Raw genomic sequence first — 17,775 nt, 5'->3', positions numbered from 1 at the left:
CATGCCAGTAAGAGAGGTGCTAGAAGGTACTTTCCGGCCCAGGGAGAGGACAGAGGAATTTGGCTTCACTGGGGGGTTTAGTAGAAGAAAATACTATCCTAAGAGAAATTAACCCACCAAACCTATGACACGGGGCAGGGGCAGAGTCTGAATTTTATACCCTCCCTTGGTAATCTTCTTGGAGGGCCTGGCAGGAACAAATGCAAAGCTTTCCTGGAGGAACACTTTATAACCCAGGCCACATGGGGTTTTTCCAGACAAAGTGGATCACCACGCAAGATGACCTCATAATAATTACCAGATCCACCAACGTGGGCCACGTTCGCACCAACACCGTGAAGAAGGTGGCCCGGGTCATTACTGAGAAGTACTACACATGCCTAGGCAACGACTCCCATGCCAATAAGTGCATGTGCAAGGAGACCACCACTATTGCCAGCAAGAACCTCTACAGTGAGATAGCACTTGATGTCACTCAATGGATGAAGCAGATTCAGAGAGGCCCGGTAAGCAGGATCTCCATTAAGTTGCAGAAGGAAGAGAGAGAAAGGAGAGATCATTATGTTCCTGAGGTCTCAGTCCTGGATCAGGAGATCAATGAAGTAGATCCTGACACTGAGGAAATGTTGAAGCTCTTGGACTTTGGCAGTCTGTCCAGCCTGCAGGTCACACAGCCTACAGTTGGCATGAACTCCAGGACACCACGTGACTCCTTCTGCTGTGCTGCGATATCGTCAATAAACCTTGGATGAAAACAACAACAACAAATTCCCAAAACGGATAAAGAAAGTTGTGATTCGCCATGATAGAGCATGCACAGCAAACACAACCATGGCTAAACGAAACAATAAATAACCAAACCAGACAAAGTAAAACAAACAAACAGAAATGACACAGAACTATCTGGGAGAAACTATAAAATAATATTGCAAGTGATTACAGAGAAGAAGGAATAGAAACCATAAGGAAATAACATCTGAAAAAGAAACAGAAAGACCCTATAAAAAGAGATTAGATTCATGGTTTTAGAACTGCCCACAAAGCAAAGTTCAGATCTAGGTGGCTTCCCTGGTGAATGCTACCAAACATTCAAGGAAAAATAAATACCAATTCTTCATAAACCCTTCCAAAGAACAGAAGATGAGGGAACATTTCCCAATTCCTTCTGTAGGATCAGTATTGCCCTAATATCAAAATCAGTCAAAGACATCACAAGAAAACAACACATCAATGTCCCTTATGATACAAATGTAAGAATCATCAATAAAATACTAGCAAACTGAATCCAGCAATAATAAAAAGGATTATACACCATGACTAAGGGGAATGTATCCCAGGAATGCAAGGGTGATACAAAATACAAAAGTTCAATCATTGTAATACACAGAATTGACAGAACAAAGGACCAAAAAACCCATGATCATCTCACAAGACACAGAAAAAGCATTGGGAAAAAAATTAACACTTTCATTATAATACACTTGACAAACTAGGAATAGAAGGGAATTTCCTCAATCTGATAACAAGGTTACCAGATAAATACATAAAAATCAATTATATTTCTGTACATTCTCAACGAGCAATCTGAAAATGAAAGTAAGAAAACCGTTCAATTTACATTAGCATCAAAAATACTTAGGAATAAATTTAACAAAAGAAGTGTAAAACTTGTACTTTGTAAACCACAAATCACTGTTTGAAGAAATAAAAGACCTAGATAAATGGGCGGACATTCTATATTCATGGATCAGAAGACTTAACATTGTTAAGGTAGTAATACTTCCCAAATTGATCTACAGATCCAATAACACCATATCAAAATCCCAGATCCTTTTCCTGCATAAATTAACAGGCAAATACTAAAATTGATATGAAATACAAGGCACTCAGAGTAGCCAAAAACAATCTGAAGAAGACAAAGTTGGAGGACTCACAGTTTCCAATTTCAAGACTTAATGCAGAGCTACAGGAATCAAGACAGTATAGCACTGTTGTGGTAGGATAGGCGTATAGATCAACTGAATAGAATGGAAAGTCCAGAGATAAACCCATAAAAACATTTATGGCCAATTAATTTTTGACAAGGGCACCAAGACAACTCAATGAGGTAAAGAATGATCTTTTGAACAAATGATGCTGGGACAACTGGATATCCACAAGCTAAAGGATGAGGTTCAGCCCCTTTCTTACATTATATCCAAAAGTTAACTTGAAATGTAGGTCTAAATGTAAAACTATAGAACTCTTAGATGAACACATAGGATGACCTTGGGTTAGGCAATGGTTTCTTATATGACACCAAAATCACAAGCAACAACAGAAAAAAATTTAGATAAATTGGATTTAAAATTAAATTTTTCGGGGGTGCCTGGGTGGCTCAGTTGGTTAAGCATCTGGACATGGTCCAGATTTGGTTCAGGACATGGTCTCACAGTTTGTGGAATTGAGCCCCACGCTGGGTTCTGCACTGTAAGCGCAGGATTCTCTCTTTCCTCTCTCTCTGCCCCTGCCACCCCGCTCATGTGCACACATGCACCTCTCTCTCTCTCAAAATAAATAAACGTTAAAAAAATTTGTATGTGTGTGCTTCAAAGCACACCATCACGGAGGTGAAAGGACAACCTACAGAATGGGAGAAAATATTTGTAAGTCATACATCTGAGAAGAGATATGTAAGAGACTCACATCCAGAATACATGAAGAACACTGGCAACTCAATAATCAGAAGATAAAATAACACAATTTAAAAATGGGTCAAAGATCTGAATAGACAGTCTCCAAAGATGATATGCAATAAGTGCATGAAAAGATACTCAACATCATTAGCCATTAGAGAATGCAAATCAAAACCACAAGATACCAATTTACACCCAGGAGGAGAGCCTAAAAAAAATGGACAACAAATGTTGACAAAGATGTGGGGAAATTGGAACCCTCATACGTTGCTGGTGGAAATGTAAAATGATGCAGCCACTTTGAAAAACCATTTGGCCGTTCTCAAAACTGTTCAGCATGGAAGCACCCTGCAAACGCACTCTCAGATGTATACCTAAGAAACATAGAAACTTACGTACAAATGTTCACAGCAGTATTCATCACAAAAACCAAAAAGTAGAAATAATCCAGATGTCCATTGATGGATGAATGGATAAGCAAAAGTGGTATATGATGAAATATTGGAATATTATCCAGCAACTAAAAGGAACTCAGTCCTGATACATACTACAACATGGATGAACCTTGAAAGCACTATACTAAATGAAAGAAACCAATCACAAAAGACCACACATTCTATGATCCCATTTGTATGAAATGTTCAGAGTAGACAAATCTACAGAGACAGAAAGTGGATCTAGTGGTTGTATAGGACTAGGAGACAGGGTTGAAGGAAGATGAAGACTAACAGCTAATCATTACAGGATTGCTTTTGGGGTGATGAAAATGTTCTAAAATTGAATGCTCAACTTCACGAATAACCTAAAGACCATTAAATTGTACACTTTAAATAGATACATTGTATGGTATGTGAATTATAGCCCAATAAAGCTGTTTTTTTTTTAACAGAAAGTGATAGTTGAAAGAGAACCAAGTAGAATTATAGAAATAAAAAAATATTGAAATTTAAAACTCAATGGGTAGATTAATTACACAGGAATTTGACATAGCCAAAGAAAGAATGAGTGATGCAGAGGATGATTCTGGAAAAATTATCCAGAATGCAACACAGTAAGATAAAGATGTGCAAAATATCAAAGTTAGTAATTCAGGAACAGTAGAGAAGATGGATTAAGATTTGAGCTTTCTTAAATTTGAACAAAGTTGAAAAAATTGAGCAAAGTTGAAAAGCAGAAGTGGTTCAAATGCCATTGAAGTGACAAAATTGGCTTTCACATGTATTTTATGGAATCATTGAAAGCTTCATGGTCATATAGCATTTAAAATATATTAATGTATTTTGCATTTAACTCTTATTCTTAGAAGGACTTACATGAAAGGTTAATAAGCCACTATACTTTAGAGCTATTATTTAGTGTGTTTTTTTTAACGTTTATTTATTTTTGAGAGACAGAGTGTGAGCAGGGGAGGGGCAGAGAGAGAAGGAGACACAGAATCCGAAGCAGGCACCAGGCTCTGAGCTGTCAGCACAGAGCCTGACACAGGGCTCAAACACACAAACTGAGAAATTATGACCTGAACCAAAGTCGGAGGCTTAACCAACGGAGCCACCCAGGTGTCCCTAGTGTTTTCATAAATAGAATGAGTATTTAACTTTTCTTGAGTGCTAATGTTCTCAGATTGTCCATACAACAGTGTGTCTGCCATGCACTGCACATCGTAAAAAGTTCAGGAATTTTTCTCAAAATTTGTTTATGCCAATGCTTTGTTACCGTTTGGTATTTGGTGAATTGAATCTAATATCTGTATATTCTCACCAAGGACTTCAGACTTCAGGTGTTTTGCAGTCTATTTTATCGTTTTTTGAAAGCTGGAAAAGCAAACCCCTGACATAGTTGCTTTTTGTGAAATAAAGAGCCTTTTGACTACCTCATAAATGTATCTTCTTAGAACAGTTCTTGAGCACCTACTGTGTGCCAGGCACTGAGCCACCTGCAGAGAACCAGACAGGAGTCAGCCCTGCCCTCGTGATATTTGCATTCTAATGGGAGAATGGAGTGGAAAGAGACAATCAATAGAGAAATGAACAAGGAAAAGTTTAGCTAGTGTATTAGTTTCCAACAAATTACTACACATTTAGTGGCTCAAAACAACATGCGTTTATTCTTTTACAGTTCTGGGGCAGAAGTGCGAGATGAGTTTAACAGGGCTGAGATCAAGGTGTCTGCAGAGGTAGTTTCTTCTGGAGGCTCTGATGGGAGGGTCTGTATACTTGCTTTGCCAGCTCCTAGTGACCTCCTTGTTATTCCTTGGCTTGTGGCCCCTTCCTTGGTCTTCAAAATGCATCATGACAGGCTCTGCCTCTGTATCACCTCTCCTCCTCCCCTGACTTCTCCCATGTCCCTCTTATATGGACCTTTGTGACTACATCCAGTCCATCCAGATAATCCCAGATTATCCCCTCCTCTCAAAATCTTTGATCTCATTTGCAGAGTCTCTTTGCCATGTGAGTTAACATTCACAGTTTCCAAAGCTTGGACTTGGATAGCCTTGGGGAGTCATTCTCCAACCTACCATAGCAAGCGATAAGCACTATTAGAAAAGAACATGCCAAGGGGTGCCTGGGTGGCTCAGTCAGTTGAGCATCCGACTTGGGCTCAGGTCATGATCTCGTGGTTTGTGAGTTCAAGCCCCACATTGCGCTCTGTGCTGACAGCTTGGAGCCTGGACCCTGCTTCGGATTCTGTGTCTCCCTCTCCCTCTGCCCCTCCCCTGCTCATGCTCTGTCTCTCTCTCTCTCTGTCAAAAATAAACAAACATTTAAAAAAAATTTTTTTTAAAGAAAAGAACATGCCATGATAGAGAGGGTCTAAAATAACGTCTGCAGGTGGAGGGGTTAAGGAAGGCCTCTCTGAGGCTGCATCTAGGGTAAAATCCAAATTATGGGAAAATGCTGTGTGAGTGGGGGAAGCACATTCTGGGCTGAAGGAACAGCTTGTGAGAAACTCCATAACAGAAGTGAACTTGGTGCCCTGGAGAAGGCAATGCACCTTGGACGGGGAGAAAGTTACAGAACAGCCAACGAGTCTCCAACTCACATTGCCTTTTCAGAATGGGAATACTCAAAGCCCCATCCTCCCTCTTGGCATTTCATATGGGAATTTGCCCCAAACTACTATCATATCGACAGAGACCTCTTGTGTCGCAAAGCAGAGTGGAATTCTCGTGTGCATCCTGAAGCATCCGGCAAGGCTGAGAGCCCCTTGTCAGCAAGTTCCGAAGAAGGTAAAACCTCAAAACAAGAGCCTGTTAGGAGTGTGGCTTTCAAAGTCTTTGTGATGTTGGCATCTGCGATTGCCTCTTACAAACTTTGTTAACATAAACAGGATTTTTACTTGTTTAAACTCAAGCAAAAGTTAAAAGAGGAAACCTTGGGTGCCTGCCCATTGGGACCTGTTCAGGGCCCACCCTTCTTCAGGCCACTCGTGTTCTGGGTTGGGGGAGGGCCGCTGCAGGGCTTTCCCAGCAGATGGAAAACTGTTGGGCCAAATGGCTTCTCCTCACCTTCTCCTGAGTCATTCCTTTCTATGGGTTTCACTTTCCTTGCCCAGAGCGTCAGGAAGTCTTAGTACAACTTCAAGTTCAGTTTCAAGTTTGCATGAAACCAACAAATGCACTTGAAGAGCCTAATACAACTCGCTTTTTGAGAGGTCTCCCACCTTTTCACACCGACAGCACCTTTGACCGTACCTCGACTACACCTTCCATTAGGGTCCTCCTTGAATTCTACTTCTCGCGTATGCATTAAGGGCTTCGGTCAAGGGCAGTTCATTTTGCATTCCTGCACCCACCCCTCCCAGCAGAGCGCCTGGCATGGAGCAGATAATCAATACTCATACTCTTGTTCAACAAACAACTACCAGGCATCTATATGCCAGCTACTAAGCTGAGAGCTGAATGGCACTATTCTTAATGTCTGTACAGACCAAGAAGACTTCTAAAGGAGCAGGATGGTCCCAACCAGGAAATTATTTCCATAAAGGAGAGTTAAATATAACAGAATATCTGTTTGTAGATTTGCATACAGTCATGAACCTGGTCCTTTGATCAAATATCAGCCTTGGCAATCAAATCAGGCCATCTGAGATGCTTGCCAGTTTTAAGGTGGTTTGTTAATCTCTGTCTTTTCTGACTCTGAGCTACACTGCTGAGCTGTGGGGTGTTAAAGGTTAAGCCTCTGCTCTCTTTTCCAACTCCTCGGTTGACTGACTGCCCTGCAGCAGAGAGTGAAATGACCCCATTCATCAGAAAGCACAGAGGTTAGTTCTAAGACAAAAGGAGACCTGCAAAGTTAAGTCAGGGATTTTCAAGTTTAAATGAAAACCAGCAGACATACGTGAGGAGCCTAATACATAACGATGGTAATTATAAGGTCATGAGTTCACCTCAATATGGCAAATGAAACCCAATTGGCAAATCTTATGAACCAAATGCTAGAGATCTCTTAAGGAAGGAGGCAGTCACTTCCACTGCCTGAAACCTAGGGCTGATGTGTTATTTCCCCCAACACCTGAGAACACATAATCTTTTGGTTCCCAAGCATGATGTTTTATAACTTGTAAAACCCGGTAACATTGTCCCAGAGTCCAAGTGGTTGTCTCTGTTCTAAGTCCAGCCACATTTCATTCTCTTGGTGTTCTCATCTGGGACACACAGTGCCTTCTTTGTGTACATTGCCAATTGAACTTTATCACAAGAGCAGTTTAGAAGCCTCATATCCTAACAGCTCATAAAAGATGCAATTGCACCCAAATGGAAGCTTTTGAAAACCGGAATAAGACCTCCTTGTTGGGAGGATGTCTCAGATATTAAGCCGTGGCTCCTGTCTGAAGAAGACTGTTCTGGATCCTCAGGGTCTGGGCTGGAGCTGGGGTGGAGAAGAGGACAGGGAGCATCAGGAGCCACACACCTGCTCCCTGTAAGTGTTGAAAGGAAGAGTTACCTCCACAACACCTCAGCTCACCGTGGCTCTCTAAATCCAGTAACGATCTCCTGAATAGCACGGCTACGTAACATTAAAGGTCGTTCTTGATGTAAAGTTTAAAAACGTACTGCCGTTTCTGCGACCATATTTTGGCATTCATTAAGTTTCTAATCCAACAGGAGCTTCCAAAACTGCAGGTGGCAGCCTCCTTCCTCCATCTATGAGAGCCCCTGCCTTGGGATCCCCTCAGGTCTTTAGGGTCAGCGAGAGGGGTGCGCAGGAAGGGGGTCAAACAGCGAAATCAATACAACTGGGGGACGTGGGTCCCCCTTCCCGCAGTCCCCAAGAGACAGCACGGAGGGGCGCCCGCGGAAAGCGTGGGTCTTGGGGCCTCACCGTCCCCCCTGCGGGCTCTGTCCAAGTAGAACAGCATCGCGAGGTACCGCCGCCTCGCGGGATCCGGGCGGCCGCGAGTCAGGAGCTCTCCGCGGGCAGCAACGAGGCAAAGGGTGGCCGCCCCGCCTCCGGCGCCTCAGGTGGGGCCGCCCCGCCCTCTCGGCCCAGCTCGCCTCCGCCCCGCCCACCCAGGCCACGCTGCCCCGCCCCCCCCGGCTCGGCCCGCCTCCTCCCCGTCCCTCCACTCGTCCGCCTCAGGTGGAGCCGCCCCGCCCACTCCGGCCCCGCCCACCCCTCCCGCCTCAGGTGGGGCCACCCGGCCCGCTCGCCTCGCCTCGCCCCGCCGCGTCAGGCCGCGTCTCCTCAGTTCTTCACGGGCGGCGGCGGCGGCGCTACAACTTTTGACATTTTGGCGGCGGAGGAGCGCGCCGGCACTGCGGGACCGACGGCTGTGGCAGCGGCCGACCTTCGAGGGCCCCTCAGCCGCACCGGCGCTCCCGCCGCCCAGGGTCGGGCGGCCACGAGGCCCCGCCGCGTCGTCCCGCGTCGCCCCGCCGGGCGGCTGCAGCCATGTCGCGGGGGCCGGAGGAGGTGAACCGGCTCACGGAGAGCACCTACCGGGTAAGCGGGTCCAGGACGGTCCCGGGGCCTCGCCGTTCGAGGGCGGGAGGCCCGGGGCCCGGGAAGGCACGGGCTGGGAGCTCGAGGCCGGGGAAGCGGGGAGGCCCCGCGGCGGCTCGCGGTCGTCGCCCGGGGAAAGGTCGGGGCGAGGAGGGGACTTGACGCGGGAACACCCTCCCCCTCCCGGCGCTGTGACGCCCTGCTAGCCACACGTTTCGCAGCCAGACGTGGGGGTGAGGGGAGAGTGTCCCGTCCCTGGGGGGGCCGCTGCGCCCGGGCTCTCGGGGGCCCGGGAGCAGCGCCACTTTCCTGCCTGCGAGGACGTGGGCGAGCGGCGCGCTGTGCTCGGGCCGCGCCAGGTGCGTCCGGGGGGCGCCGCGGGCTCAGGGACCCTGCCTCGCGCGGCGCCGCATTCCGCTGGGCGATTGTCCCGGGAGGCGACCGGGGTCCCAGGACCCCTCCCCCCGGCCGCCCCCGAGGTTCTAATGAAAATGGACCTTACCTGAAGGAATGCGTTGACGGTCACGCTCTTAACTTGTCTTTATTATGAAAGCGTTTTTTTCCAGAAGCAGACACAGATTTGGGATTAGTGGCCAGTTTAGTACGTTTAAGTGCTTGTAAATGAATTCCAGTTGAAATAAGATACGTGCTTAATCATCTGCTATTAATAGACTACAAAACAACTTTTGTTTTAATTCAAAATTCAAGTTCTCTAAATTCATTTGTAGCCATTTTTAAGGCCCACCTTTTGGTCACTTTTATAGACTTTTTTTTTTTTTTTTTTTAGCCCTAAAATTTAGTCTCTAGGGTTGAAAGGTCTGAGTGAATTCTTGAAATCAGAGGAGTTCATTGACTTTTATAGGAAAGGAATAAAGAAGAGTGTGAAAATATAGTCGTCATCTGTCTTTTGAGTTCAAAATAATTGATTCCCTTCTTCTGAATACACAAATAGGTAACATGAATTCTATTTTCTGGAAAGTTATGCTAGACGCAGTGGACACAGCATTTTTGGTCTCACTAGTAACTGTTTCCTTGACACAAGGCAATTTTTAGAAATCGCAGAAACGTGAATGTTAAAGTTTTACATTTGTATTGAGATTGTTAATATTTAAGTGATCCTGAAGGTGGTGGGGCTGGCGGTGTGGGGTGTTGACGGTGTGTAAATAACACGTTCTTACTCTAAGACCCGCGGGATTGGAGCCACTCCTGCGAGCGTCAGTTAAGGAAAAACCCAGTGCAATTGAGGAATGCGGATCATTGCAGATATCAGGCAGTCTGAGTGTCCACTGGGGCACGAAAACACCGTGAACACCCAGGTTCCTATCTTCCTGCCTCCAGGAAGACAGGCACATAGATCTTTCCCATCTGGGATGAGAGATCAGTTTGAGACAGGCAATCAGATGCTCCGAAGTAACTCTGTTTTTTTCTCCCACTTTTTCCTTTCACTTTTAGCAATGACTCAGTGGAGGGGCTGTACTCAAGTGAGTTGTAGTGTCACAAATGCCAACCCCAGAGAACTGGGGCAGGATGCAAGAAGTTTGGATTTCATTGTTTGGGTGCAACATATTTGTAGACATGAGGCAGTGTAAACCATTCTCATACTTTGAAAAGTTGTAATACCCTGAACATCAGAGACCAGTTACTTATGGCCTTCCATTCCCAAGTGTCTTAACACATGTTAAAAGCTCACAAATGTTTGTTGATTGACTTTCTTTAAAAAAATTTTTTTTTTTAACATTTATTTATTTTCAAGAGACAGAGACAGAGTGCGAGTTGGGGAGGGGCAGAGAGAGAGGGAGACACAGAATCTGAAGCAGGCTCCAGGCTCAGAGCTGCCAGCACCGAGCCCGATGCGGGGCTCGAACCCACCAACCTTGAGATCGTGCCCTGAACTGAAGCTGGATGCCCAACTGACTGAGCCACCCAGGTGCCCCTGTTGATTGACTTTAATACCCATTTTTCCGTTAATGTTTTCGTGTCGTGTTTTTTATGTTGAATGGTGGTAAAAGAATTTACAGCTCCAGACAGCAAGTTTATATATAGTCTAGGAGGGGAATGCTGCTGGCTCATGCTTGGGCTATGGTGGAAATGCATAGTGAAATTTTACATTTGCAGGTTTGGTTGAAAGCCTGCAATCCTGCCCCACCTCCTCATTGAGTTCTTCCCCACACCACCCCTGATGACCAAAACTGAAAACAATTTAAGCTTAATATGGTAAAAATCTGGCAGTGTTGATGATTCTAGTTTTTTGTTTTGTTTTGTTTTTTTTGTTTTTTTAAGAGATTTCCTTTATGTTACCTAACAATCTACAGTGTTTAACTAATGGAAAGATAACCTAACCAGGTGCAGTTACAAAAGCCACCTGCAAATGAGATTTAATGGCTTGCAGCTAGTATGGATTTTAGATTTTTTTTTTAAAATACTCAAATTTCTCCAGCTTTGGAATAAAGGAATAAAATCTTTAGAGAAAGTGGGGGATTATAAAGTAGTGTGACTCTCTGTATGCAGTATTAAGTATCTTTCAGTATTTATTTACATATTCGCTGGGTTTTCTAAAATGTATACTTAGACAAAAGATTATTCCAGACCTATGCTGAATCCCAGGAGGGTGTGTGTTTTACGACTTCACAAACAAATGGTATGATAATAAGCCCCAAAATGTCAAGCAAGGTTACTGTTGCTAATTAGAGTTCCCAAAGATCCCTCCCCTTCTCCGCATAGTATGCCCATAATTTGCCCTCAGTGCTTGCTTGTGATTTTGTGTGATTTTCTGATGAGTACGTGCTTTAGTGGTACGAGGAAGAAATACATTTCAAAAAAAACCTTTAATAGTAACCACAACCTTCCTAGAAGTTAGAACTGTTAAAGCGGTAGGAAGTTGAGGAGGGGTGGGTGTGATGTCATCCAGGGCTGTCATACCTGCATTAATCTTGCTAAGCAGCAGTGAAGGGGGGAAATGTTACTTAAAAAGAGGGCGGGAGGGAAGGGACACATAAGTCTTTGTTTAAATGTCCCGGTCTCAGAGAGGCCTGCTCAAACCACTCTTTAAAATTGTAGACAACACCATCCATCTCCCAATCCCACCTAACTTTACCTTTCCCATGAAGTGCTTACCACCTTAGGATATTGATATTCTACACAACATATTTATTTTATTCGTTTATCTCTCATCCCCCTCTAACTAAAATGTGAGCTCCCAAAGGAAAGAGCTTGGCTTTGTTATATTCTGAACACTTCTTGTCATGTAGTAGGCATGAGGGTTTGTTGATTATGTGAACATTTATTTGATTTACTTAGTAAACACCTATACTCGGCCCCCCACCCCCCTTGACACTTTCCATAAAGCATTTGTTTCATTCTAAGTATACATCAGCCTTCGAGGTGGATATGGATTTTGTTTACTGTTAAGAAACTGAGGCTGACAGTCTAGGGGTGACCAGCATCCACATGCCATTTACCCTGCCAGCCTCCATTCCTCTCCTTTGGGTATAGTGGTTTAGTTTCTAGTGGCCAACAAATGCACAAATCAAATGCCTTTTCATAATTTGGTGACCTAAGATGTCACCAAAGTTTTCTGCCATTTTGTTCATCATCTTTGTTTTTAAAAAAAAATTTTTTATTTATTTTTGAGAGACAGAGAGAGACAGAACGTGAGTTGGGGAGGGGTAGAGGGAAAGGGAGACACAGAATCCGAAGCAGGCTCCAGGCTCTGAGCTGGCAGCACAGAGCCCGATGTGGGGCTCGAACCCACAAACCTTGAGATCATGCCCTGAGCCCAAGTCAGATGCTTAATTGACTGAGCCACCCAGGTGCCGCTCATCATCTCTGTTTTGAATAAAAATTTGTTCAGTAAGAAAATGAGGTTCTTTTATCAGGTGTATATACTAGGTTTTGTCTGTTTAATGGTTTTTTATTTTCTGGACTTGGGTTTAATTGGGACGTGTAAGTGAAAGTCCCTGCCTGGTTGGCTTCCAGAGTGGCCTGTGGTGTATGGGTCTAGCTCATGTGTTTATTGCTGTAGTTACCTGTATACACTATTTGATATCTTCATCTGTTCCTGTAATGCTTTCTTCAGGTATGCTGAAAGTAAAATGGGATTTGCAGAAGCCCAGACAGCTTGCTCTTGGCTCCATGATGACTATAAAAGTAGGCAGTAAGAATCAGGTGCCAGGTAGCAGCCGAAAGTGTTGCCAGGTGTCAGTATTAAACTGAACAGCCTGGTATTATAGCTTTTTGTCCAGTGAAGTGAAAATACAAAGCCAAACCATGGTTGTCTTTTTTTGTCATAACATTTTTCCTGATTGGAAGGAGGTTTTAGAACTAGATTATTAGTTCTATATATTAGAACTATATTAACATTATTGCTATGTAGACAGAGCAGTGTCCTTTATTATGAAGCTTGGCCAGGGGATGCCATTCACAAGTTTCAGGTTGCTTTTGAATTAAAATTTGTGACATTATGCCAGTATTGGGCATTAATTCTTGCTTGGCACTTCTGTTGTAATGAGCCACAGGCAGGCCTGCAGGGGAAACCTAATGTGCATGAAATGTCAACAAATTGGATTTTTGGTTTTATCACCAGTCCACACGGCTATTTATTCTGTAATTTAAAAGCAAAAATTATTGTAAAAGTTGTATAAACATTGATTTAACTTACCTGTTGACATTTGCAAGTATATTTTTTATTTCCTAAACTTTATATTGAACTGTAATACATGTGTCAAAAGGTGTGCTTTGGTGTATATAGCTAATAAAACCATCACGAAGTGAACACATGAGTATAACTAGCACCCAGATCAAGATGCAGACCATGCCCAGCCCCCCTTGAAGGCCCTTTCATGCCCCCTTTCCTCTGTGCTCCCTCCAAGATAACTTCCTTAACTTCTAGCAGCACTGATTAGTTTGGCCCATTTTGTCTTCTTTCACCCAGTGTGTTTGTAAGATATGCCCATGGCGGAGTAATTGTAGTTAGTTCATTCTTTTTACTGTGTAGTATTGCACTGTGTGAATGTATCAAGATTTATCTATTCTCCTGAGGGACATTTGGATTGTTTTCCAACTACTCCAGGGTATTATGAATAGTGCTGCTATGAACATTCTAATACATGTCTAATGGGCATAGGCCCTCATTTCTCTTGGATATATACATGGGAGTAGAATTGCTGAGTTATCAAGTATTTGAATATTTAGCGTTGGTAGAAACCACCAAGCAGTTTTCCGAAGTGGTTGTACCAGAGTTCCAGTAGCTCATCCTTGGCAACAATTGATATTTTCTTTGCCTTTAATTTTGGCCACCCTGATGGGTGTATGCAAATAAAATGTTAAAATTCAAAACAAAACCATTTGCTCCAAGTTTGCGGGTTGGATGTCTGCAGCCGAAGCAGAAGCCTGACTCCCTGGGCGATTTTTAATGTCAGAAAGTAGAACCGAGGACCTAGGGAATGTGGGTCTGAGAGAGGGCCATACAACTGTGGTATTGAGTAGAGTAAAACATAAATTTATTAGGCTATAAAACTATCATAGTTGCGCACATCAAAAAGTTTTATTTCATAAGGGGTTTTGAGGGCATAGGTGAGCCATGTTTTAACCAACTTTCCGAATGCTGGAAGAGGGGGTGCAGAGTTATGATTAATTGACTTTTCATGCTAATTTGAGGGTTTTTCTTTTAATTTTTAATGTTTTCTATTTATTTTTGAGAGAGAAACGGAGCATGAGCAGGGGAGGTGCAGAGAGGGAGAGGGAGACACAGAATCCAAAGCAAGCTCTAGGCTGTCATCACAGTGCCTGACGCAGGGCCCGAACCTAGGAACCATGAGATGATGACCTGAGCCAAAGTCAGATGCTTAGCTGACTGAGCCACCCAGGTGCCCTGTTATTATGAGTGTTCACGAGAATAACTTTTCTTTTTGTGTAACTTTTCTTGAAAATGTACCTACTTTACTATTATAGGTGCAATAGACTAGTTTTTACTTTTTATTTTTTTATTTTAGAGAGCATGCAAGCAGGGGAGAGGGGCAGAGGGAGGGAGAGAGAATCTTAAGCAGGCTCCATGCTCAGCTCATAGCCCCATGTGGGTCTCCATCCCACGACCCTGGGGTCGTGACCTGAGTTGAAATCAAGAGTCAAATGCTCAACTGACTGAGCCACCCACGCGTCCCTAGACTAGTTTTTAAAAAAGAATTTCAGTGAGTTACAGTAAGAGGTTTGAAGACTAGGACTTTCTAAAGGAAATGACACTTTTGAGTCTTTTTCCTCCACCTGGTTTGTTCATGCGTGAGAACAAGTCCCCCAAATCATACTTCTCAGCATTTCCCACATTCATATTTTATTTATTTATGTGTATGTGTTGGCTTTAATTTCAGAGGCTTCTTAAAGCTGTATTTTTCAGATACTAGAAAATTTCCAAGATTTCTGTGAGGATTCGCACTGGAAGTAAAAGTCACCTGGGATCCCACAACGCAGAGATAACATTGTCGACTCTCACTGTCACTCTTTTCAATATTTTCCAGTCCATCTTGGTGTCAGTATTCTATGCCTCACCAGTTTGATGACTCCACAGTACTCCATTCTTCAACAATTTATCGATCCAGTCCCCTTTTACTGGACATAAGATTGTTGCCAGCACTTTGCTGTTAAAGCACTGTAGCAAGTATCATTGTAGGTAAAGCTTTGCACAAATCCGTGATGTTTTCCTTAAGCTGAATGTCCAGAAGGGAGTTGTGGGTCAAAGGTTAGGTACATTTTAAAGCATATTTGCTACACATTGCAAAATGCCCTCCAGAAGAACATGCCCCAAATTATGCTTAATCTGATTGTTTGAGAATGCACCTTCCTTAACCCTAACCAATTAAGTAGGTCTTTTAAAGTCACTTCCTTTTTTATAACCTATACAGGGTTTTTGCTTTTTGCCTTTAGTAAGACCAGTATAGCTATAATGTATAGTAGCTTATGGACATTGGCCAGGACGAGACCTGAGATTTCATGTCTTCCACTATTGGGTATAATTTCCCCAATTAACTTTGTACTTATAGATGTGTACAGAATAATTACATCTCTGTGGCTCTTCAAGCCTGTGTACTTTTGTTCTTATTTTCCTCAGCCTTGATTTTATATTTCTATTTATGTTTTCCAAAACTTGAGTCTGTTTTTCAGGTTTATTATTTTAGGGACTGGGTTCTGGTTTTAAGAGCTGCCTCAAATCTTTGTGGATAAAGGTGAGACTTGTGTAAATGAGATAAAAAGTTTCTGGTTCCTCTTTCAAAAGTAAATTAAAAATATTACCAGAACGTGTTCCCAATCCAGGGAGCAAAACAAATGAGCACCCCTCAGAGATCTGATTGCTCACAGCCTTGGAGAGCTACATATGCTTTAAGTAGAACAGCCTGTGGGTGAAGATACCCTCAGATTTGTTGCTTACCCTTTTTATTTATATGGGGATTAGAGATTAAAAAGCCCTTAAGCCATAGCAATTTCTTCACCAAAAATACCCAAGTATAGTTGAGGTTAAACTCTAGGGCAGGGGGAGGGAAATTTTTACTTATCACTTACACTCTACCTTCTAGAGTGTTTATATTTTCTTTACATGAGTAGATTACTTTTATAATTTTAAGCTTAAAACAGAAATTGACATACCATTTTCATGGGTGAAAAGTTTTTGAAAACTAAGCTAAAATGTGCCATTTTCTACCTCTGTTTTGGAAATTAGCCTTTCATAGGTAAACCTAATTTAAAGTCTCATCGTTTTTCTTTTAATTACTACTTATGGGAGTATATTTTTAACGTTTACTAACCTGAGACATGAGGGCAACAGAAAAAGAATTCAGCAAAACTGAGAACCCCAAATTCCAGTTCTTACAACTATCTTTAAGCATCTTATGCCTGATGTTGCAAGCAGCTGATCCCTTTCAAGGTGCAGCTGTAGCCTTGAAAGGTATGAAAGCTGTAATAAGGACGAGAAAAGGTGCAAAAGTGGTAATAACCTGTCAAAAGTAAGTAGGGATAAAAGTTCAGATGATTAGAAACACATTGTCAGAATAACAAACATGAAAAAGGTTGGAGTTGGTGGTCAGATCTCAGATGACAAGTCTGACTACTAGTCACCGAAAGTGTGTCTCTTTGGACTTGAGGATGGAACAGCTCCATCCTGAGTTAGGAGGGAAGCCCCTGCCTGTGTGCAGGAGGCAAGAGGTGTGCAGGACACAACCCTGCTCACCTTCATATTCTTACCAGGTACACATGTCTGAGACCTAAGCTAGTAGAACAGTCTGTTTCTGACTACAGAGAAAAGAAAATCAGGAAAATCACAATGATAATTCCTTTTACTTAAGCACTGTGCTATATGTATATATATATCTTGCATGTTTTACTAAGCCAGCCAGGCACTCCTGTATATCTATCTATCTGTATCTATGTTTTCTTTAACATTAATGGATTTAATTGACCAAATGGTATATTTTATCATGGGCTTCATCTTATATTTGAAGAAGCTTAAGGTACAGGACACCGACTGTGTCTGACAGTAGAATATATTTCTAAATGTGTAAAGACACTTAAAAAATTTTTTTTAATGTTTATTTCTGAGAGAGAGAGACAGACAGAGACAGAGACAGACCATGAGCCAGGGAGAGTGCAGAGAGAGAGGGAGACACAGAATCCCAAGCAGGCTCCAGGCTCTGAGCTGTCACCACAGAGTCCGATGGGGGCTCAAACCCACAAATCTCAAGTATCATGACCTGAGCCGAAGTCAGATGCTTAAGGGACTGAGCCGCCCAGGCTCCCCTAAACACACTTTAAACATGCAAGACATTGTTCTATTAGGACATGCAGTCCAATTGTTGCACTCTTTGAGAAGACAGCTTGATATTCAGCTAACGCATCCATTTGCCTTATCCCAGATTTTTATATGTACTCAATGTCATGTTACTCCATTTGACCTCGTGCTTCAGTTTTCTCATCTGTAAATAAGGATGATAATAGTACCTACCTCATGTGCTTATTGTGCAGACTGAACATTGTAACACAGAAAGCTTTTAGAACAGTGTTGTTAGTAGCAGTAGCATATATTTACTGGAGTATTATCACTATAAGAGCATTGATTTTCATCTATTTTGTTTACTGCTTATCTCCAGTATCTAGTAGAGTGACTGACACATAGGCAG

At 42.9% G+C, this 17,775-nt stretch overlaps 2 protein-coding genes and 1 long non-coding RNA gene across 4 annotated transcripts in view; 2 read left to right on the top strand and 1 right to left on the bottom strand.

The window, feature by feature from the left end:
- Positions 1-242: 242 nt before the first annotated feature.
- Positions 243-752, top strand: LOC122210275 (40S ribosomal protein S17-like). The gene has a single exon (XM_042922899.1). The coding sequence runs from the start codon at positions 243-245 to the stop codon at positions 750-752; it is 510 nt and encodes a 169-aa protein (XP_042778833.1).
- A 6,220-nt stretch (positions 753-6,972) lies between these two features.
- On the bottom strand, positions 6,973-8,144 carry LOC122210184. Its single transcript, XR_006197955.1, has 3 exons — positions 7,997-8,144; positions 7,640-7,852; positions 6,973-7,543 (listed from the first exon to the last, which is right to left on the bottom strand). It is a non-coding gene; the product is annotated as an uncharacterized LOC122210184 (long non-coding RNA).
- Positions 8,145-8,312: 168 nt separating this feature from the next.
- Positions 8,313-17,775, top strand: part of BAIAP2L1 (BAR/IMD domain containing adaptor protein 2 like 1) — a 93,109-nt gene continuing 83,646 nt past the window's right edge. The window contains exon 1 of one of the 2 annotated variants that reach the window (XM_042922709.1): positions 8,313-8,617. In XM_042922709.1, coding sequence (XP_042778643.1) covers positions 8,567-8,617 — 51 coding nt within the window. In that variant the 5' untranslated portion in view covers positions 8,313-8,566. The remainder of the gene's footprint in view (positions 8,618-17,775) is intronic. The other variant, XM_042922710.1, reaches the window with a different exon arrangement.

The sequence above is a fragment of the Panthera leo genome, chromosome E3, assembly GCF_018350215.1.
Source record: "Panthera leo isolate Ple1 chromosome E3, P.leo_Ple1_pat1.1, whole genome shotgun sequence".
Classification (NCBI taxonomy): Eukaryota; Metazoa; Chordata; class Mammalia; order Carnivora; family Felidae; genus Panthera; species Panthera leo.
This window is presented reverse-complemented; position numbering and strand designations above follow the sequence as displayed.